The 25377-nt window shown below is 34.6% G+C and overlaps 1 protein-coding gene across 1 annotated transcript; it reads right to left on the minus strand.

Moving 5' to 3' along the window:
- Positions 1-798: 798 nt before the first annotated feature.
- On the minus strand, positions 799-23212 carry LOC149178200 (LOB domain-containing protein 41-like). The gene is made up of 2 exons (XM_089423558.1): positions 22843-23212; positions 799-1627 (listed from the first exon to the last, which is right to left on the minus strand). The coding sequence occupies exons 1-2, from the start codon at positions 23030-23032 to the stop codon at positions 993-995; spliced, it is 825 nt and encodes a 274-aa protein (XP_089279684.1). The 5' UTR covers positions 23033-23212; the 3' UTR covers positions 799-992.
- Positions 23213-25377: the final 2165 nt, after the last annotated feature.

The following is a 25377-nucleotide window of genomic DNA, read 5'->3' on the forward strand; positions in this document are numbered from 1 at the left end:
TATCTCCTAAAATATTTTAAAAAATAGATATAAGCAAATTTGTTACTTCTTATTGGTTTACAATTTCCTGTCAATCCAAAGCCATACCCAAACCCATTCTAATTAGTGCTATGAAAGAAATCTGCTTAAACCTCATAATCATAACACACATTCTTGAATGCTCAATCCAAAATAATACACTCTAACTGTTAATGAAGAGGTTCCAAAGATTTATCAACAAAGGTTTAGAATACTCTAAACTACGAATCTCGTTGATTTAAAACTTCGCTTGATCACCGAGAAAGTGGAAGCATATAAACTTCTACGAATGACCGTGGAAGTTGTAGAGCACATATATGGTCTAACCTATTCAGACAATATATTCACGTCCACATATGTTTAAAACAATATGTTCAGATCAGCATATGTCGACCAGATGTGTTAATGGTGGGAAAAAGAAAGGGCAAATAAAAGATTGAAGTGTAGGATACACTTGCGAGAGATCATGTGATCTGGAAACCAACTCCTGAGATGTCTTTGGGACACTAACCTTACTGGTAATTCTAGGATAAAAATTTAAACCTAGCAGAATCTCAAAATTGGTCATCTTCAGCATCTGACTATAAGGAAAAGTCAAGGAATTCACCTCTCGTTTACTCTTTCCTAAACATCAGATTTGGACATATTCCCAAATATATAATCAACATATTTCCAAAATATGTAATCAGCATAGGTTCAGGACTCAAAATTAAAATATATATACAGATAGATCCTGTAATATTTAGTATTAAAACTTTAAAATGTAATAATTTACAAGGTAGATATTCAGGGGCACTGTAGGATGATATTTCTTTCCAGCACATACAAATTTCCTAAGTATTGTATAACACTCCATTTTATAGATACTACACTCCACACTGACAACACGGCCTGGCTTCGATGGTTGTCCACCAACTACGGCTACTGTCGTTCCATTACATTTTATATATATTTCCTATATATAATCAATATAATTACCCAAAAGCTGCCATGCCCGTAGACTCTGGTGAGAAAACTGACTTACTCATGGCAAATACCTCTTCGCACTGATTGGAATGGGCTTCGCTGCAACGGAGGTTATCAGCTAACAATATACGAGTAGGAGAAGTGGAGCCATGATAACCAAGGGTAAGCTCTAGCTTTACAGCATTACATGGAGCTTCAGCTTCAGGATGACTAGTTTCGAGGTTCCAGATCAGATCGTGGCTGTACTTCATCTCTGCTTGATCAGCGGTAACGAATTCATTACGTTCCTGTTCTGTGTTTGATTTACCGTTCTCTGCTGCTACCTGTAAGCTGTTTGTTACGTCACACCAACCGTCAGATTTGCTACTTGAAACAATATGATTGTTAAGAAGTGCACTCTTGCGTTGTTTTCGTCTGGGTTTTGCACGCGAGACATTCTTGAATCTGTCTTTGGTTTTTACTCTATGCAGGTCGCCGGCCATGGCTTCCATAGGGACAACATGAGACGCGGAATTTCCCCGGAGGATGCTTTCAACCCCCGCCTGACACAGTTCCCAGTTCCCAGACCCCACAAGTCCCACTGAACCAAATATCGGATCCAACATCCTGCCACAGGCATCATATAAAAGAGAGCTGAACATAGCTGCACCAATCACTGCACAGAATAAGTTTATTGCTATTCTGAAATCATCGGAAACGAGAAACTACACTTTCTAGTTTTATAAGAAACGTTTTGCGGATTTTGGGAAATGCAAATAATAATTCAGAGCAGTAATCATTATTTCGATTTTGTTACCTAATAACATCACAGCACAGTTACTGAGTTATAGAGTTCGAGTTAAAGCATAGTTACTGAGTTACTGTGTTCGAGTTGGAAAAGGTATTGAAAATTTTCTGTCGGGGAAAAAATTGACAGTTTATATTTTTAAGACTGGGATGCATATAGATTCTGATGTTTTTGTTAGAGAATCTAATTCTGACCATCTCTTAGGTGTTAAAATCGTAAACAAAAAAAATTATATAGGTATTTTTTAATTACTTTGGATTAACAGAGTTATAAAAAGGAGTTGTTTATAATGCGATTTTTTTGGAGATTCTGGTGACGGAATCCGGTGGAAGAAATTGAGGTTAAATCTTGATTTGTTGCAGTTAAAATGGTTTTTTAACAGTATATTTGGATTCAGCACCCTGGAAAACCCCTGGGATGCTTTGATTGATTGTGCAGAAACTAGCTATCAAACTTGCGATTCCAATAAATTGCGCCTGGATTTTGACCGGAAAAACCCACCAGAAAAACTTCCAAAACTACTTATAAAAATGTTATATTGCTATGTATCCTTTTAAAATGTCTTTTCATTTATTTAAAAACAAAGGGCTTCTCTTAATGAAATCGATTCTTTAAATTTCTTTTAAACAGCTCTAACCTAAAACAAAAAGTTTTTTAAAAGTATTGCATGGAAGTTTTGCGGGAAAAAGAGGGAAAAAGAAGGGCTTTATGTAATCTTTGCGTGGGTTGGTGTTATTCAAAAGGAGTTTCTTTGAATGTTTTAAGGGGTATTTATTAAAATCAATTTTTTTTTCTTTAAAGTTAAAAAATAAAATTGGAAATTATTATAAAAAAGGCGTGGTGTATGTTATCCAAAATTTTTTTGAACACTTTGGGTTTTGTTATTGAAACAAAACAAAAGCTTTATTAATTTTTTTAATAGGACGCTGCATTATAGACTTGTTTGTTTGTGGAAGCGAAAAAGTAGAGACGTTTCTTTATTGTAGTTAGCTGCGATGTTTACAATTTGTTTTGCTTTTTGAGTCGTAATAAGTCAACACTCAATAAATTGGAAAAGTCAAGAGACTAAGAAGGTCGAAGGAGCAACAGGAGATGTTTAATTTCTTTTAATGATGAGAAGTAACAACTAGAACGAATGAAGCAAGGATAGCCAAGGAAGCCCGTGATACCCCTAAGGCTAGTTTTTCATGTAAGGGGAGTAACCTAGTTGAGGATGAAGAATTTAGTGAATCCCACTATGCTCAGCCACAAGTGGATGATGAGTGAAGAATTTGCAGAAGTAGAGATGGAGCACACATATGTTCGTGAATCCCACTGTGCACAACCACAAGTGGACAAAACTTTGGTAAGTCCAACAACAAAACTTGTTAACGACAATATGGTGAATCTAGAAACATATCTTGTTAATGAAAATTTAGTGAATCTAGGAACTGAGGTCGTTGATGATATTGAAACTGCCATTGGAGCAGTCAATAGTATGGTGAATCCAACAATTAATATTGTTGATGTAAAGTTCGATGAAGACATGTTACCTAATGATGAATGGTTGCAAATGATGCAACAAAAAAATCATAAAAACAAGATGTTATTCAGTTAGAGAATCCTACTTGAGTCAGTGGAAGATAACCTGTCTACAGTAGCACAGGTTAGTATAGAAGTGGAAGAGACAAAGACAGAGACAGAGGAAGACATAGAGGAACAAGAAATTAAGGAAGCTCACAAATAGAAAATAGGGACCAAAGAAGAGGAAGAGAAGGAAGTGAAACAAGGGAAAGCTCTCATTGCAGAGTAGAAGGAACATAACCAATGTGGTTTTGTAGATGTTCTAAAATTACCATTGATTTGCAGCATTAAGTTACACATAATGATTTTGAAAAAAAATTAAATTTCCTTGAAGCATGGTTTGCAACACCATGTGTAGATGAGGTTTGCATATCAGTTGCAGAAATGAATGTTGAAAACAACATGCATGATGAAGAAATTAATGAAATTCTCATGTATTGGAGTCCTAAAGAGATGAAATCATATTATGATTTTCTATTGCAGCATGTTGATGATGAAAATAACACTAGAAGAGATTACATGTGGTAGCAACCCAATACAAGCCATTTTTTGAAGAAGTATGGGACTTTCTTAGACAACCTAGAGCAATAGAAGATCCACATAGGTTTTGGAGTCCTGAAGAGATGAAATCCTATTATGATCTTATGTTGCAACATGATGATAATGAAAATAACACTACAAGAGATTAAATGTGGCAACAACCCACATACAACCTAGTTTTTGAAGAAGTCCAGGACGTTCTTAGACAACCTAGAACAATATAAGACCTGCACCAGAAAATGATGAAATTAAGGTTTGAGGAATACAACAATGAGAAAAAGCTGAAACAATTTAGAGGCTATAGGATCTAGAAGAAGAGAAGAAAAAAATTAAATCTAGTTGAAGTTCATTTTTAAATTGTAAAGCCTAGCTAAGACATAGACCAACAAGCATCTTAATTGAATTTTTATGTGGTTTTAATTAAGGGGGAGTGTTAGAGAATCAAATTCCAACCACCTGCTAGGTGTCAAAATTGTTTATCCAAGTCTCCTAGTTCAATTTCAATTAGTCGAGTTTTACTTGAGTCATTTATTACTGATGTTTCAAATGTAATCTTATTTAATTGATTTGTAATACTCATAAGAATAATCCTCTGCTCCATGTTTTGTTTTCTTCCTTTTTTATCAGTCTTCTCTTTAACATTTTACTGATTCATTTTAAATTTTGAATAATTGCAAATAATATAACAATTTTATACATATACTTAATAAGAAAAAACACATTTATTTTTTCTAAAGTTTTTTGTTTTTCATTTTTAATTTAAATTTAATATTACTTCTTAGTTTCAAAACTTATTTGTCTAAAATTCTACTTTGAATACCAAACACATATCTAGAAAATTAGGTCTCTTTCTTAGACAGCTTAGTGGTTGACACAATGGGGGTTATCCTCTCCATCAAGTTTCAAATCCCATGGAAAACATCTTTGGCCTCTTGTTATAAGGCTCAAGGAGTATGCTCCCACAAGGGGGACATCACTACTCAAATGAGTTACCCATTAATCAAGGTAAAAAATAAAAATCAATTAGAATATCAATTTTCTAAACTTATTTATCCAGCGAGAATCCTTCAAACTAGAACATATTTAGAAAATTAGTTACTCTTTGAATCCTTCAAAATAGAAACATATTTAGAAAACCAGTCACTTTTTATCATATTAGTCCACTTTCACAAATTCGTTTTCCATACATTTTTATCTTTCCAACCCTCCAAGACAAAAGTGATTGAAAAATAGGATTTTTCCCAATTTCCCAATTATTTCAAAGAATAAATTTGAAAAATGAAAAATGAAAAATTTTACAATTATTTCTATTACTTTTCACTTTTAATTAGATGTAGTTATCCATTTAAGTTAAGCAACTACTTCAAAAGTGACGCTATATTTGACTTTAATGATATATTTAGGTTTACAAGTTTCTAGAGAGACCATCTCAAGAGATATGTTTCTAAAGTAAATAGAATGCCACTAAATACCTCTGCAAACTTTAGTTCTAACTATTGTAAAAATGAGTCCCTCTGATGCGGGAATAATTTTCTAAGGTAATGTCGATCACTGGAGCATCAAACATATAACTTGAACTACTCAGGTTGGTGCTTGAAAGTCTCCTCAAGTAGACAAGAATGGGTGGAAGTGCATTCTTAATTATTTGCTAGTACATAAACATATGAAGGACCCTTTATGCTCAAAGCATGCTCTAGAAATCTTTGTTAGTCGTTGACTTAATTATACCAAAAAAAATAGATTTTTAAACCTTCATACAATAAAATATTTCCCTAACACAACTGCATCATTTTACAAGAAATAGGTGTGTAGAGGTTGATGTTATTAGGTCATTAACCTAACTTATTGTCCCCATAAAATGATTCTCAGGAATAAGCCCTAAGCCATAAGATGTTTCAGATCAAGGTTTTAGTCCTCCAACATTATGTAAAGAAATACTTTCATGCCATAGTACATACTTCATTCTTTACTTTAAGAACTAATACTTGATGAAGATGGATCCTTGACCTTGAAGACCTCTTACCCTTAATCAATCAGAGGCTTGTATAGATGCCAAAACAATACAAGTATGATTTCACACAAGGGGAAACTGCATATGTCCTTATTTTGATGTAAAGGATGATTCTCAACAGAAGTTTTTAATATTGATGCCACTGTACTTCTTTCCTTTGGAAACCCTCATTAATGTATCATTTAAAAATGAAATCCTAGTGGTTGTACCTAAACCTTACTACTACAATATAATGTTAATGAGATCATAAACACTTCACTATATCAAGGGCATATGCTGTCTTAATAATTGTAGATTGAATCCATACTTCCTATTTAAAAACTCTTATTGTTGAAGGTCAACATTAATTACCAGACTTATGTCAACAATATTAGAACAAGATCAGACTTCAAATACTGGAAGGAAGGTTTCATTAATGTATCTTGAAAATATTATTCTCGCTTGAAGGAGATTCACATTCAGGATGGAAGAAATAAACCTAATTGATATTATGCTTCAGTGATTGTCCAACATACCTCTTGGATGAGAAACCCTGTAATTTATGAGAGATAAAACAATGTTTATTGTGACATGCCTAATAATTTCCTTTATGTTAAAAAATTTCTCTACAAAATTTAGGACCAAGCATGCAATGTCTAGGTCCTTATAGTTAGCTTCACACTTTTGGCAGACACAAAGAAAAGTACAACTATGTAGAAATAGGATGCAAAATATATCACAATGGATCAAATCTCATTACTCACTCCTAATGAAACTTTAAAAATTGGTTGCAAAATCTTCTAAGGATCAACATAGATATAAGCCATTACAATCTTTCGAATATAGAGACAATCCAAGAGTGCTTGAAGCTTGACAAGACTAGTATTGGTCTTAAATGTTTATGTGAAATTTCCTTAGGACAATCCCTAAAGAAGCTTTGGATGAACTTTATAATTAGCAGAAAAATTCCACCATAAGTTCACAGATAAAGTCTAATATATTTCTCATAAATTATTGGTGATAAAATCTCAAGCTTGATTGGTTACGCCTGCAAAATAATCCTCCTAGACAGCTGGGAATATATTTTGATATTAGTGGAAACACACCTTATGAATACCTGTACATACCATCTTGACTTCCAACCTTTGCTTGCAATGCTCAAGTTGCTCTTGGTTTTGGCACCCATATTCATTGATTAGGGCTTTTAGAAGGCCTTAAGAAAATATCACAGATTTTCCATCCTTGAACTCAGACTTGCCCTAACACAGAGGGCTGAAGACTTAAATTAAATCAATGAAATGCCTCAGATGTTTCTTAGTGATTGAATTTTCTCAGGCGTGGGCTTGTCCTCACCTGAGCTTTGATACCATTATTTATCTCCACGACAACAGAAAGGCATGAATGAGAAAAGTAGATGGCCACATTTCTCTTTTCCATGAGAAAGTTAGCAAAGTTTCTAGTAAATTTCCTGACTGAGCAGATGATTTAGCCCTGGATATCCTTGATGTAGCCAGTAGTTGATGTCATACTTCCTCTATCCTAAGAATACAAAGGAAGTTGAAATAATTTACAAGGCAGAGAAAAGATACTTGCTAGCTTCTCTTTATACATAAATGGTCATAAGGATACAAATGTCTTGGTGAGAAATGGATTATAGTTTAATGCACGTGGAAGAAATGATTTAGCATGCACATCATTGAAAGATATATGACCATTTGATGTAAGACTTCAGAGGGAGATATAGAATCCCTCAGAGAATGGCTCAATGACTCTTTCTCAATGATTTTTTTTGATAAGGATAACCATACATGACAACTGATTATGATATGATCATTGGCTTAAGAAGAAACATGACTATAGTTGGCTAACTTTGTAAAATGGACCTAAGGGCATATGAAAGAAAAAGGAGCAGGTCACAAGTGACTCGATGAGTATTTTTTGCAAGTTCGTTTTTATTATTTTATGACGGAGTTATGGACGAGCCATGTTGATTGGATTGTAAAGATACAACTATTGAGGATGTCTGATTGGCAACCCTCTCGTTTATCAGTGTTAGAGGGAGTTGATTTTTATATTCAAAGATGGAAGACCCAACCTTGATACACTATTCCATATAAAGGCATGATGAAATGGAAAAGCTACTAGTCTACATATGTTTATCTTGTCGGTTCCCTGGTATTTTTAATAAACACCTTACCTGTCGTTTTTTCTCGTTGTGAAGACTCTTAGTCACTCTTTGGATAAGCGTCATATATTGAATAACTATATATTGAGATATTTTTGTGATTCTATGGTCAAAGATACATTCCCAGAATCTAAGATCACATTGATATTTTTGTAGTGCAGTGGGTGGAAAGAACACATCTAGTTCTATATTTTTGTTGATATTGGAGCACTATTCAGGATGCAGGCATGCCTTATTACAACAAATTCGATTGGTTGAGGATGTTTTTTTTGTTCCACTACCACTCCCATCATATTGGCAAGAAGTGCCCCTATATTTATGGTACAATATGGATATATCAAGCTCCATCATTGTAGGATGGATGTAAAGGCTACGAACTTCCTCTCAAAGTCTTTTGGTAAGATCAATATCTTCCTTTATACAAAGGTTGGGAGTGGTGGAAAGACCCTTCTATGATGGTCTCAGTTGAATATTAAGATTTGGGAGCTTCTAGGGGCTTGGGGGTACTTCTTGGAGTGATAACTGACCATAGGGTGAGTGGTCCACCTTCCCCCATATGTGTGTTGTGTAGGGTGAGTGGTTGACCTTCCCCTATGATTGATGAGATATGCATAAGATGAGTGGCTCACCTTCTCCTATGGCATATGAGTAGGATGAGTGGTGGACCTTCTCCCACGGATACCCCAGTGAGAGATGCATAAAGACATTTGCTTATTGCTACATGTAGACATGTCAGTGGGATGTGGTTCATCCTTTGCCCATGTGTAGGATCCTTCCTACAATTTTTGGTTGGCATGCATATAGGATGTGGTTCATCTTTTCCCTACTGTCAGTGGTTTACATGCACATAGGATGTGGTATATCCTTTCCATATGATGGTTGTGACATGTGACTATAGGATGTGGTTCATCCTTTCCCTACATGTGGTTATGAGTAGGATGTGATTTATTTATTCCATGTTGTTGCCCCATGTCATCCTATCCATGTAGTCCAAGGCACATGAGAAGCACCTCTCATCTCACCAATTATTTAGGAAAAGTGGATAGGGACTGTAACACTACCGATGGATGCATTGCATACTATCATACTCCCTATCTCTAGGATGCATGATGTTCAACAACTTGATCACTTGGGAACAAGACCGATCAAGGTTTGACCTATGGATATATGGTCTTACATTTGTTAGTCGAGAGTAGCAAGATCTTGTGACTCTCTAGATCAATTATTCTTCATTATCTATATCAGTGTTCAATAGAGTTTGGATGAAATGCAAAGATGGTTCATGAAGACAATATCGCATGATGGATTGGCAGGTGGAATTCTCCCTAGTTGAGATGGATCCTCAAAATTGGAAACTAGGGCCAAATTCCACGTCGAATAGCTCATTTTATGAATATGATTATTTAATTGAATCCCTCTTTTCAAGAGTACCAAAATCGACCAAAAGATCATCAAATTTCGACAAGAAATGAGTTTTTGAATTTATACCCACACATGTGAAAATTATCAAGGTCGACTTGGGGTTATTTAGACATGTGACACCCATCTGCATTGTAGAATATGAAATGGCTTCTTTAAGGTAGCTGATAAGCCAACGTAACTATGAAGAAAAATACATATAAAAAAATAAAATTAAACAAGTAAAGCGCAGTTACTTTGCGAGCTAAAAACTGTTGTAAATGTCATATATTAATTGAACCATTAACTACATTATTATATAGTAAAATTATTACTAAAATGATTAACAATCAACTCTGAAACAAATCTACTGACACCACAGCTAATTTCCAACACCTACCACCTTAACAATTTGTTACCTTGTTGCGCTAATTTTGCAAAGAACACAAAATCTGCTGACTATTTTGTCAGCAATTTACATAACTAATTAAGAATTATTCCAACACTCCCCCATAATGATTAATGAGGATTTACTATCTTATATCGTAATGCCAAAAATTGAGTATTTGCTACTGCTTTGGTGAAGATATCTGCTAGCTGATGCTGATTATTTATATGCTTCAATTCAATATCCTTCATCTGCACCAAATCTCTCATGAAGTGATATTTCATGTCAAAATGCTTTGTAATGCTGTGATGAAATGGATTCTTTACTAACTCGATGGCACTTACATTATCTCAATAAATCACTGTAGACTGAATTTGTTTTCTCCAATTGCTTCCAAAATTTTTTTGAGCCAAAGAGCTTGTGCACCTACTGAGGTAACTGCAACATACTCCACTTCTGTGGATGAGAGGGCAACAATGCTTTGCTTTTTTGAGCTCCATGTAATCAAACCATAACCAAAAGAGAAAAAATTTCCAAATGTGGACTTACAATCATCAAGACTACCTCCCCAATCTGAATCACTAAATGCAACAAGACTAAACTTTTCAGAAGAGTAGTAATGAATACCAAAATTTAGAGTGCCTTTCACATACCTTAAAATCCTCTTGGTTGCCTTCATATGTATTTTAGAAGGATTTGTCATATACCTTGAAACAAGTGAAACTGAATATGTAATATCAAGCCTTGTGTGGGTTACAAATATCAAGCTCCGCAAAATACTTCTGTAATTTTTCTCATCAACTAAATCAACACGATCATCTCTACATAATGCCTCTCTTGAGCACATGGAATAGGGGATGGATTACAATCAAGCATATCAAATTTATTTAGCATATCTTGTGCATACTTTGTCTGACAAATGGAAATCTCATCCTTACTTTGATAAACCTCCATTCCTAGAAAATATTTCATGATCCCTAGATCTTTCATCTCAAATTCATTCATCATGGCAACTTCGAGTTTATCATTCATCTTAGAACTACTACCCATATACAATAGATCATCAACATACAAACTTATGATTAGAATATCAATACCTTCTTGTTTGTAGTAAAGGGTAGGATCACTCTTACTTATTTGGAAGCCATTTTCCTAAAAGTATCCATTAATCCTCGCATACCATGCTCTCGGTGGTTGCTTGAGCCCATACAAATCCTTCTTCAACTTGTAGAAATTATTATCCTTTCCTTCCACTTCAAAACCGTGTGGCTACTCCACATATACTTCCTCTTCTAAGTACCCATTCAAGAAGGAAATTTTCACGTCCATATGATGTATGCTCCATTTTTTCTGAGCTGCTAATGAAATCAACATTCTAATCATCTCCTGTCATGCTATTGGTGCGAATGTCTCTTTGTTAGAAAATTATATATTATGTAGCAATGGAACACATAAAATATTGCAGAAATATAAACACCGAAAACACATGAAACAAGAGAGACACAGATATATGTGGCTCACCCACTTTGGGATACATCCACGGAGAAACAACCAGTCCTTCCTTTTATATTATCCAACAAACTGAAGAGATACAACCTCAACTGATCTACTGTAACACCCTCTTTTCTCTCAATCTCCTCTCTCTTCCTCACTTAGCATACAGATATGAATAGACGCAATACAATTCCCTCATATATAGTGAGGGGTTGCCTTCTAGGGCAAAAAACCGTAAATTAAACATAACTTCTACCGTCAGATCATCCACCTAATGAACAACCTAGATTGACTAGAAATTACAAGACCTTTACAAGGTAATTTTACATCTATTTGTTAGCTTCGGGGGCACTGCCCCCGGACTCCCAAGTCGGGGAGGATTATCCCGCCCCAACCCCCATGGGTAGGATAAGTCCCCCCTGCACCGCCCCGCGTGGAGGGGTGTACAGTCTTCCTGGGGTGTACATCCGGCTGAAACCTTTGAATATAGAAGATAATCAGGCTCCACACCCAACACTCTTCATAATCAATTCCATACTTCTGTGTGAATCCTTTGTCAACTAATCTTGCTTTGTGTCTTTCAACACTGCCATCACTGTTGAATTTAGTCTTATAGACCCATTTGGTTCCAATATTTCTCTTCTCATGTGGAAGCTCTGTCAACTTTCAAGTATAATTCCTTTGAATGGGGTCCATCTCTTCTTGCATGGCTTGCATCCAAACCTCATTAGCACATGCATATTTAAAACATGATGGTTCAAAATCAGCCTTGGCTAATAAAGCAAAATTGACTCTCACCTATTGGGCTTTCTTCATGTGATTTATTTGCACTCTTCTGATAAATATCACTCAATCTTCTTACCTTCCTTATAGAACTTGGAGAAGAAGTTGGGCTTGAACTTTATGTTGAAGAAATTAATGAAGGGATGCTTGGTGGAGTTAAGCCACTAGTTACAGAAACATTAGTTGGCTGCTCATGATCATTATCAATAATTATATCATCATTCAAAACAGATTTTGTCTTCTCAACATGGCCTGTTTGATGACCATAGACTGCCCTTTCATAAAAAAATTACATCTCTTGGGAAAATAAGCTTGTTAGTTAGAGGATTATACAATTTATAATCCTTGCTTGCCTCACTATACACAATAAAAATACATAGCTCACTCTTTGCATCTAACTTTTTTCTATTTTGATTAGGTACATGCACATAAGCCAAACAACCAAAAACTTTGAAATGATTAACATTAGGCCATTTTCCATACCAAACTTCGTAAGGAGTCATCTTTTCCAGTGCACTAGTGGGGCTATGGTTGAGCATGTACTTTGATGTAGCAACTGCATCTCCCCAATAAGAGTTGCTCAATCCCTTAGTTTGTAAGATGCATCTTGCCATTTCAACCATAATACGATTCTTTCTTTCAGCTATGCCATTCTGTTGGGGTGTGTATGCTGTATTATGTTGCCTCTTGATGCCATTCATATCAAAATAACTCTGGAAAGCTTTTGAGCAGAATTCGCCTCCACGGTCAGTTCGCAAACATTTGATCTTGCACCCTTTCTAATTTTCTACAATGGATTTGAACTTCTTGAATGTATCTAGGGCTTCACTTTTGGCCTTCAAAAACTATACCCAACAATTTTGTGAGTAATCACTAATAAAAGTGATGAAATATGATGACTTACCCAAACTCTTAGTCTGCATAGGACCACATATGTCTGAATGAAGAAGCTGAAGTGGGTGATGAGCCCTCCATGCAGTTCCCTTTGGAAACCTTTCCCTTGCATGCTTTCCTTTAGCACATCCTTCACAAACCTCCTTATGCTCTTCTACCTCAGGCAATCCAGAAACTAATGCATGTGAGGTTAGAAACTTCAAACTATGAAAATTTAAATTCCCGTACCTAAGATGTCATAACCAACTTGAATCCTCATAAGCCACATTTGCAAGATTGCTGTTATGTTCATCAAACCTCAAGGGAAACATCATATTTCTTGTATAGGCACAACAATGATCACCCTATTTTCCTTATTCTTATCATAGATAGTACATGTCTTATTTTCAAAGACTACTTTATAATTTTTCTCATATAGCTGCCCAACGCTCAACAAATTATGCTTCAATTATGGAGTATAATAAATGTCATGAATACTCTTTATACCTTGTTTTGTTTGGACCTCCATAGCTCATTTGGTAGCAACCTCCAAAGATTTATCATCACCAAGCTGGATCTTGGATTTGAAGCTTCCATCCTTTGCTGAAAACAACTTCTCATTCTCTGTCATATGGTTAGATCATCGAGAATCTAGGTACCAAACATCTTTACTAGTATTTTCACCTTTGGCATAAGATAAAAATAAGTGATCTGGAGGATACTCACCGCTTTCTTGAGCATAATTAGCATTTTTAGCTTCTTTCAATCTACATTCTCTTTCAAAGTGGCCATACCTATTACAATAATAATATTGAACATTTCTCTTATCAAATCCACCTCTACCTCTTCCACTTGAGCCACCTCTTCCTCTACCTCTTGAATAATTTTGGCTTTTCCATTTACCTTGATCTTGATTGATTTTTTCACTATTGCTTCTTGCATCTTCATTCTCTGTAATTTGTAATTTAGAGGAAAAAGCTTTCTCTACACCTTCAAAAGTGTCCTTCAATCTTTCTTCATGAGACATCAAAGATCCAACCAATTGACCAAATTGTAGTTTTGTCAAATCCTTATTTTCTTCCATGATTATGGAAACATGATTCCATCTATGTGTTAAATATCTCAATACTTTTTTAATTAAAACTTCATTACTTGTAGTTTCTCCAAGTGTAGCCATTTTATTGACCACATCTTTGACTCTCACACAATAGTCACTCACACCTTTAGCTTCTTGCATCTTCAAATTCTCGAACTCTCACTTCAATGTTTGAAGCTTGACCACCTTAACTTGATCACTACCTTGGTAAGCTTCTTGCAGAGTCTCCCAAGCATCTTTGGCAGTTTTTTCTCTTGATATTCTTGGAAATAAGATCTTATCAAAAGTTATCTGAATGTGAAACAAAGCTTGAGCATTCTTCTTCCTTGCTTCCTTTCTTGTTGTTCTTTCATTGGATGTAAGAGCATTCCAATCACCTAGCTCCTCATATCCTGATTCAACAATATCCATCAAATCTTTTCCAATAAAAAAGGTTAGCATCTTAATGCACCAATAATCATAATTGTTGCCATCAAATTCTGGAACTGGCATCTGGTTAGAATTTGACATGATTAACTTTGGTGAAATTCTAACAATAAAAATTTAACCCAAAACAATTTTACCTTCTCTAATACCACTTGTAGAATATGAAATGGCTTCTTTAAGCCAACTGATAAGCCAACATAACTATGAAGAAAAATACACACACACACACACACACACACACACACACACACATATATATATATAATCAAACAAATAAAACACAATTACTGTGTGAGCTAAAAACTATTGTAAATCTCAGATATTATTTGAACCATTAACTACATTATTATATAGTAAAATTATTACTAAAATGATTAACAATCAACTCTGAAACAAATCTACTGACATTACAACTAATTTCCAACACTGACCACCCTAACAATTTGCTGCCTTGCTGCCCTAATTTTGCTAAGAACACAAAATCTGCTGACTAATTTGTCAGCGATTTACATAACTAATTAAGAATTATTCCCAACATCCATCCTATATAAATAGGGGAGTTTTCTTATCTCATTTAACACATCAACATGCTTGAATACATGACTGAGGCAACCGAGTTCTTGAAGGAGGTCGAAAGGTTGTTTGTTTTTGTGTTATCTTCTACATCAGGGTCAAGATTCTCCAAGATGGACAACAGAAGACTATAAAGAAAGGTTTGGACAATTTTCTATCGGTAATTTATCCTTGCAGGTTCGAGTTCTGGAGAAGAAATATAGGTCAAGTTAGTGCACTGTTTTCTGGGCTAGTCTATGGTTAACATTAGGGAGAAATTCTCTCATTGTGAGGTTGTAACTCTGATCTATTACCTCAGGTAGGGCCACAGGTTTGTACTAGACTACATGATGGGGCCGAGTTGCTTAATCTGGGTACAGACTAGCCTAAAGGGTAGCACCATGCATGTCAAGTACAACTGCAGTTAAAAGGAGGAGTTTTTGGTGCAGTTAGAGGGGACAACCATGATCAATAAGTAGGCCTAACTAGACCAACCCTCTTCAGCGGTATGTCTTAAGCTCATGCCAAAATTGTAGTTTTGAATGGATCATTTATTTGTCTAAGGGTTGTGATGTTAGTTGGCAAGTCAATATTGACTTTGAATCGGTGTACTCTATCCATGGGGGCTTCACTGTTGGAAAAATACCATATCACGTAGGTTCATATTAGGGGAAATATAATGAGTAAAAAATGACATAATATATTGTGGGATATATAGGGGGTAAATGGTTTTTATATTGGCAAGTATCAAAAATGGAGCTCAAACTTAGTGAAAAAATATAAATGGGTATAAAAAATGTTAAAGAAAAAATGGATCCCTACAATATCTAGTGGAAATAAGGGTTCTTAAAATTAGGAAGGTGTATTGGGTTCATATCGGTAAGGGGTTAAATAATGTGATTTTTAGGGGTATTTTCCAATATGTAGCCAAATTAAAGGTATTGTTTTATATCCCATGAACACATGTGATACGTTAGAGATTCATTGAGTGAAGCCACCGTGAATCTATGTCTCTCTGGTGAACATTTGATAATTAATAATAAGAATATTTGATCAAGGGCTTTCCCCATATTGAGATATTTTAGAGTTTAGCCATATTCTTGTGTTCTTTTATCTTGGCTTGTCTTCAACATTTATCATTTATGTTCCTTTATAAGTTAAATGATTAATGTGATTGCTAATAAATTAATGAGAAAATGGTTTAATGAAGTAACAAAGTAGCCAATGAACAAGTAAGTGTGGGTAAACTACTGACCACTAGCTAATGAACAAACCACTGTGGTTAAACTACCAACAACTAATTTGCAAAAGAACTTGACAAAATTTCATCGAACTATTCTGTATTCAATCCAATTTACGATCCAGCTAAAAATGACCTTCAGACGATGTTCCACCAAGGTTCTGGGACGAGGGGGCGAGGATACGCGGGAGCGGCCTATGCAAAAACTCGCCGCCAATTTTTAGGAAACGTGGGGGGATTTCAAGGTCTTAAAAGCTTATAAATATAAAATATAATTTATAAACTGAGTCCACTACGACAATTGGGTTTAAATTGGAAAGCTACAACATATGATCATTGATATGAATATCATTATCTAATATCATATAAATTTAAAATTCTAATTTATAATCATACATCATACATTATGATTAAAGTTTAAACCATATTGATGTTCCACTTCCTACTATGAACATTGAACAGTGAATAGTGAATATTGACATAAAATTATAAAAGTCAAGTATGATACATCAAGAGTCAAAACTTTATAGAGTCAAAATAACATAAGAACATCAACATATCGAAAGATAAATGAGCATAATTTTGCTCAAGCCTCAAGGTAATGCCCCGCTAGTCTTTGCATCTAGCTACTGCATGAATAAATAAGGATCAACCATATCACCATCTGAATCTAAATCACTAGCATTCTCAAACCTGCTAAGTGGCACACCAACCAACGCTATCTGTCTCTCATCAAGTCTCTCCTCCATATCCACTTGTGCATCATCCTCTGGATCAACATCTAATCGTGTTGATGGTCCCTTCAAATACACAGGTGTCTTCCTATTCTCAAGACGTAGGGCATTGTGCATAGCAACTAACTTCTCCGCTCTTTTAGAGGTAAGCTTGTTCCTCTTGGTAGAGTGGATGAAGCTATATGTGGACCAATTCCTCTCTGCTGTAGAGGAACTAGGAGTGTCTTGTGAATGGAGTGAGGGGCCAGGGTGAATAATGAATTAAATTTATAAGAAAACAAATTGAAACCCTAAAGTATTAAAACTAATGTTAAATTTTAATTATAAACAAAAGTTTATTTAAAAAAATCGGGCCCCTCGACCCCCCACTTCCCTCCTCGACCCCGCCGCCTCGACCCCCCACAACCCCTCACGACCCTCTTTTCGGAAACGACCCCTCAGCACAAGGAAACGTTCCCTTGACACGTCCCCCTACGTACCCTATTTTTTGAGAGCATGGGGAAACGACCCCTTCTCATCTCCAAGTCCCCGGAGCGGGGGGGAGCTAGGGAACTAGACCACTAGGGGTGGGGGCGAGTCCCTGTGGAACATTGCCTTAACATGTTATGCTATATGTCATTCTTACAGTGGACAGAAAATTTAACATGTTATGCTATATGTCATTCTTACAGTGGACAGAAAATTTCTCTGGTTCATTTTGAATGATGCTTTTTTCGATTATTTGAGAAGAGTGTATTATTATGGAAATTAAAGCGTCAAAGAGGAATTACAAACAAGGAAATTTAATGATAGAAGAGAAAATTAGAAAAATAAATAAAATAAAATGTAAATAGATCTAGATCTTGTTCTTCCATTTTACTTTTGTGTTTTTCCTATTTTCATTGATATTATAAGGCAGAACCTATGGTCAAAAACTATAAACAGTATTATAAATAATCAGGCAGGTTTCCACAGGTGTTTCTCCAGAAACGTATTACTCACCAAAAATAAGGAACAAGTGCAGAAACGAGGTTTCTTATGACCTATTGGTTCCTTCCAAAGATGATAAGTTACGAATTAAATAGATGTATTCTGTCTCTTCTCTTTGCCTTTAATTTAAAGGAAGAGTAATCTAAACGTGAGGTGATTTTTACAGCTCCTATTTCCTGTGGTCTTTTGGTGTAAAATAATTTATTCTAAATAGTGCACCTATTTCCAGTGGTGTCTTGGTGTAAAATAATTTGTTCTGAATAGCGCAGTACCTATTTCCTGTGGTGTTTTGGTGTAAAATAAGTTATTCTAAATAGTGAACGGGATGTCTTAAAATGCAAGCGAGTGAGATGTGTTAACAGACCCGGCGTATTTAGCTCAGGACTGTCACGTAGAGGTTATAGAAATGCTCCGCTTATAGTTTTTTTCCTTCTCGGCATATTTGTAAACAGACATGAAGTTCACTCAACCAAAAATATTCATAATCAACTAACGTGCTTCTTCTTTCCATTCCACCAAATTTATGCTTCCTGCAATTTTTGATATGATCGTTCTTTTGATGAAGCATGTGGAAGTTTGGAGCCAAAACACATTCAACTGTAACCTAAAAAGTGCTCCTCCATCTTTGGTTTAGCATCATGTCTTCTCTTGCTGCTTTTCTGTTCTATTCCACCAAATGTATGCTTCCTGCCATTTCAGCGGATGATCCTTCCATAGGATGAGAATGTGAAATTTGGTATTAGAGAACAATATTACGTAAGTTTAAAAAATGACTAAAATGACTGTAGAGGTTATTTCAAAATTTATAATTCATTTGCACATAAGGATATAGGAAAAGGCACATCTATTTATTTCATAAATGAACGGCCTTCCGTACGGAGAGGTTGTGACTAGATAATTAGATATCTGAAGCAGTGACTAGATAATTACTTATCTGATACAAAAAATAACATTTTAGGGATGGTTTAAATACGAATGAGAACAATTTTAAAAATTATTTTTATCGAGAAAAATGTAATAAAAATGAAAATAAATACATTAGTTTGATTAAAAATATTTTATTTCTTTATTCATTTTCTTTATATCATTTTTAATATTTTTCATTATTTTTTTTAGTATTGAAAATATGGTTATGTTCCACTATTTGATGTATAAGAAGAAGCTTTATAACATGGAAACCAAGAGACTCTCTCTAAATGCTCGTAATTCTAGCAAAATCTCCTACAATCTCCTACCTCCGGCTCAAGTGGGACTGGAACAAGGATGTCAGTCATGCCTTGATTTTTGGGGGTTAAAGGAGGTGATCATCTTGGAGAATAAAGATAATACTAAAAGATCTATTACTTCCCAATTTAAGGAAAAAATGTGGGATGATAAAGAGCTAGAAGTGAAAAGGGAACTAATGTATTATAAGGAGGTGATCAACCCCACTCTCTCAAAACTAAGGTATTTTAAGGAGGTGAGCAAGCTCACTCTCTCTAATTATAATTATCTTTGTCTTGACTAGTGCTAAGAAGAAAATAAACATTGCAAAGATAAGAATTAATCCCATGAGCTTTGAATCGAAACCGGGCGTTTCTCTATTCCAAAAACACCATCGGGAGGAAGAATCTGTCAATTGTGTGATACTAAGTGGATTGAACATGAAAATAACTCTCTTGGATTTCTCGACTCTTACTCACATCTATTCTCATCTCCCAAAGATTTGCCACACTACCAACCTTCTTGACTTGTTATGTCAGGAAAGCTATAATGATTTAGGAAAGCTTCTACTTTTTTTCATAAGGTTTGATAGACCTCATTGGTGTCAATGGACATTAATCAACATCATCATTCCATCTCCACAAAGCTCTTAGTATTTTTCCCATTATATTGAGAAAAGACACAACTCTTAATATTCGGAAAAGACATAGATCTAACATGAACATAAGAAAATAAAGTACACCAACATCCCAACATAGAGATACATTTCTCTAATAAAATAACATTAGGATCAAAGCGGAACTATACTACTATCACTCTTCCTATTATATGAATACATATACATGCTTTCATTGTGGAGGCTTTTATGTATATGAGTATCCATCCATATAATGCATTCATTAAGAAATATTATATATATATATTGATATCAATCCTTAGACATCAAAATGTCAGCCATCTCATGCGATAAATCTAGTTCTTAGATCTCATAGGAATTTAAAAAAAATTATTTACCAAATTATCTATCAAATAAAGTTTTTTTTATAATAATCGTTAGAAAAGTGATTTGTTTGATAACCCATTCATATTTTACATTTAATGACACTTTCGAAAATGTGATCCAAGGGGCTTTATCGAACCTATGGGAGTTATTTCCATCCTTTAGCTAGAAATATGTCATTTTTCATTTGTACTATATCACTATATTATATTTATATATGCATGGTATTTTATAAATTAAAATTATAAAAAAAATATATTAGAGGAAAAAGAAATATATTATGAACTTAGGTCAAAAGAAAATAAAAAAAATAAAGTCTACCCTATTATAATCTATAGCTTATTCATTAATCCATAATTATTTTTTCCCAAATTTTGAAATAAACTCTTTTAGAGTAGACAACCCAGTTCATATCCATATCACTAGGAAAATTCCCTAGTGAAAATGGCCATGAATATATTTTCTTCGTAATATATTTTCTTCCATCTGTTACGAGGTGATCATTTTGATAAAGATAAAATGATATTACAAATCATATAAGATGAACAAATGATTTTTTCACATCGATCTGGTCATTTATTAATCTCTAATTCTCAATAAATAATGGATTTTAAGGATTTATTTTTGATAAAATACTTCTTCACGATCTTTTCACATCTATCTAGTCATTTATTAATCTCTAATTCTCAATAAATAATGGATTTTAAGGATTCATTTTTGATAAAATACTTCTTCAATGTGTTATATGCAAATAATAGAAAAACTATCATTGTTGAATTAGATGCAACAATAAATTCCAAAATAAAAATATCAAAACCTTGTAATAAGACAAATGTTCTCATTTACAAATTAGATACCCTATATCATCAATGACTACATTAATCTTAATGGAAGCCTTTTCAAATATTTTTAAATAAAAGGACCTCAAAACTTTTCCAAATAAATATTATATATTTATTGTTTAATTAGATCTAATAACTTATTTAGTATAAGTTTATGTATATTCCCCCCCATAAAATTCTATATTAAAGTGTCCAGGCTTCTAAATTTATCATACTGAGTACACATCACTTTTTATGTAAATTAAAACTTTATACCGGTTATTATACCTCTTTTGAAGGGGGCACTGCTTTAATTGACATTCGTGTTTAAGGGGCTACTGCTCTAACAGACCTCCAGCGCATAGGCTCAGACCGGATGAGATGGCAGTTTGTTTACCTCTATTGCTTATGTTTTTATGGTTCTGTAGATTATACATGGTAGCGCGTTTTGATAAAATTGACATCAAATTTATCAAGGATATATTAGAAGGATTGTTATTGACAGAAGAGTATTGCTTACACCGAAATAAAGATGGAGACTATTTGGAAACCTACCCTCCAAATTGCATCCAACAACCACCAGAATTTGCACCCAGCAACAACCTTTGCTAAGATCGATGTCAATTCCTACTTGTTCGTTGACAGACAAGATCACGTTATCGACTTAAACAGCCCTTTTGAACATGGTATGAACAAATATTTAGTGACATTGTCTATATTGGGTAATATAATAACTTGTTCCCTAGGCACGTTGTTAGAGTTGGTGTTCTTGTAATCTTATATGTCCATAATCCTACTGTGGTCCAAGAAAGTCGGTGATGTTTTCCAACAGCGTTTTTGAGATGACAGGCTAAAAAAGCCTTCAGTCTGGTTAAGTTTCGTAATCTGAAAATGCTGTATTTTAATCATAAACCCAGTGTACTTTGGCTCTCATTCGTAGATAACTGCAAGAATGGGTGGATAGTGTCTTTTACTTGGTACATAGTAGCCTTGATATTTGTTTATAGTTAGCCTTGTAAGACATATGAGAGCGCCTCGTAAATCACGTACAGGGAATATGAAGTCTAAGCACTAGTTTAAAGTTTGCTCTTGTAGGGTAAGGTTTCTTTCCCTGGTTACACAGATATGGATCAGGCTGAGATTATGGCAATAGGAAGTCCAGTTCTAGAGATATTCTCATGCCCGCTTATGGTCCATTTTTCACATTCGAGCAAAATGTTCACTCCGGCAGGGAATAGATTTCTTTACCTGGTTACGGAAATATAGATTCGACTACAGATTCTGATAATAATAAGTTCAAAGATTCTGAGTCGGGTTTTAAAATTCAAATCTTAGTGAGGATAACTTTGATAGAGTCCAGCGCTTTAAAAATCAAATCTATGTTAGCATTAAAGGAGCATGCTTGAATGGAAGGTTATTCAACTAACTCTAATCTCATCTAATTTTGAAATCTATCACTATTTACCACTTCACGGCGTATACTATTAGAACTATCAATAAATATTAAAACTTTTGTCTACAAAAGAGCAGAAATACTATATAGTTTGTATACGTCGTTTGAATCTATTTGAAAACTCTTGAATCTCTCTTGTTTTCAGAAGAGTTTATGTATGTGCGTCAAATGACTATGGTTTAGCCCATCTACAAGTATCCGTTTATAGAAATATCTGAAAACCTAGGCAGTAAAAACAGGTATGTTCTCTAATTGAAAATATTATATCTTTAAATAATAAGAATCAGAAATATGCAACTTTAGCTTTGCCACTTTTATGTGCATATTATTCCCCATCCCATCCAGAGTATAGATTGTTATTACCAGGTCTCAAATGCTCGGGGCCGTTGCATATCAGATTCATCAATCCCGTGCGCCCATAGAACTTGGCTAAGAAAGCGGTGGCATTCGCCTGAGACTCTGGGCTCCTTATCCATTGGAGGCAGGGCCTGAGAACGCAGGACTCGCTGCAGCCCTTCCGGAGGACTCGACATCCATTGCAGCTCAACCTCATGATTATAAAAGCTGTTTTGACAAAAACAAACAAACGCAGGCAACGATGGGAGAAATATAGTATTCGGTCAATCTCCGGGCTTACAACATCGAGGGAAATCGGCCCTAAACAAAAAGAAATACCACTACAAACTTGCAAAATCTATGGGGAAAAACCACCGACATGAGTCTGTAGATCCAGTGGTTCTGTGAATGAACTGCAAACTACTCGATTTCAAGAGGAGCCGCTTTCGTTTCAAGGGGCGTAATAGACGGGTTCGCGAGGTGGGCCGCGGTACAGTCAACCGGAGGCACGCTCTGCAATTAAAAAAACAAGCATTCTTCTACGTGATTTCACGGTGCCACCTCGGCTAGATTCGGGTTCTTTCTCCAAAAACAGATTGGCAGCCGTTGGTTTTAGCCACAACTTCAGGTCACCTCACCTTTGGATTTTCTGATAATTATATCTTTGTTTAAGTGTTTTTTAATAATTTTAAATCTGTTTTTAGCGATCGCAGTACCTATCGTGTCGCAAGTTAACACATGGAAACATTATTCCACGCTCCTGACTCCAAACTGGAGGTCGAACTCAATGAATCTCCAAAACAGTTAAACGTTTTCACGAATGTCGAAAAGGTTGGGACCGACCCTTTCTTTTCAGTGAATGAATCTCCGAAACAGTTGAGCGGTTTTCAATGAATGTCGAAGTGGTGACGAAGGTTCCGACCGAGAGTTGCCTTAATTTGCCCAAACCTTTCTTTTCAATATTCTTTTTCACCCAATTTAATACCCAAAATGTGAGGACGGTGTGGACGGAGCTTTAGTTTAATTGACCCAAACATTTATTTTCTTACCCACTGTCATGCCACTTTCTTTTTTTATTATTATTTCGTTTCATTGGGAAGTAGCATCTTTAATCGATGCGATCGTGGATTATTATAATGTTATTATATTCATCTCATACATGCATGAACTTATCAGTTGGTTTGCAAATGAATGGATTAGATTAGTGTATACAACCGTGCAATCATGTGAGCTATAGGATTCATATCGTTTGCACATTTTGATGAGAATATTTTTCAACTTTGTAAGTGTAAAGTTGGCAATATATGAGGATTGTTTACTCATTAATGCCTTTTTTGGAAAAATAAGTTATCGGATTATCATAGTGTAACTGTAATGATTTGCATTGTTATTTTACATAAAAGTTAAAAGGCTTTTTTTTTATTATGAAGTTAATAGGTGTTAATGTTTTCTATTTTATATTTTTTTTTGTGGGTTATGTGTATATGTTGATTCTTTGTTCGTCTCTTTTATTAAAATGGTTTAGAGTTTTTATTAGTGTTAAGGTTTTTTTTATTATATAATTTTATTGGGGATTTTGGGTAGGTGTTGATTGTTTTCCAATTTGATTTATGTATTAAGGATTATGGTTTTTAAACTTTAACAATTTCAAATTCAAAATTTTTATAATTGAGAATTATGTTGAAAAAATGTGATTTTTGAAGTGTTTGGGTTGATATATGAAAGGGATCGCTTAGATTATGGAGTTATAGATATAATTTAAGAGCGAATTCAAAAAATTAAGTTTGGAGGCTTACTTTAGCCTGTTTAATTTTGTAAATAAGAAATTATAATATGAGAAGGAAAGATACTCACCATAAAACATCCTTAATCAAACTAGACAAAGGAGGTCTAAGGTCTAAGGTCTAAACATTCACTCACAATAGGAAGTCCAAGGCTTAAAAAATATTTTCTCAAAAACAAAAAACAAACTTTTACTACAATAGATTTATATGGATTTAACTCCTCTTCTTCAAGGCAAAATACTACTATATTTAGCCTTCTTACTCTAAACTTACAATACTAGAAACACACTTAGAACATTGCCACAAATAGCACATTTTTTAAGCGTTAAAATACACCATCAAGCAAATGATTTTACCATATGCCAAAAGTTTGGAAGCTTGGAGTGACTAGCTCATAAGTTCTTCCATTCCAAGATTTTCCAAGTACAATAAGGAGAGATAAATCCTTTATATCGGTCTTAGCTCAATACACCTTTACAAAAAATAGTTTATTTTTCTTATGAAAGTCTTAAGATATTTATAATAACTACCTAGGACAGTGAAGAGTCCCATATAAAACACTTCGATACAATGTTCTAAAGGAGTATAAATCCATGTGTCACTTTCCTCCATCTTCATGTAAAAACACAATATTATTGTCATTTGTCTTTTTCACCTATAAGGGGCTCTCCCATAAATAATCTGCAACACCCTTATGTTTTTCTTCTTAAAAGATGTCTATTTTTAGACTTCTAAATTATTGTCAGATTTAATGGCTATAAAAGCAAGGATTGAAACT

Source organism: Pinus tabuliformis, chromosome 4_1 (genome assembly GCF_031772625.1).
Source record: "Pinus tabuliformis cultivar Carrire ecotype Pingquan chromosome 4_1, CPIR1, whole genome shotgun sequence".
In the NCBI taxonomy this organism is placed as follows: domain Eukaryota; kingdom Viridiplantae; phylum Streptophyta; class Pinopsida; order Pinales; family Pinaceae; genus Pinus; species Pinus tabuliformis.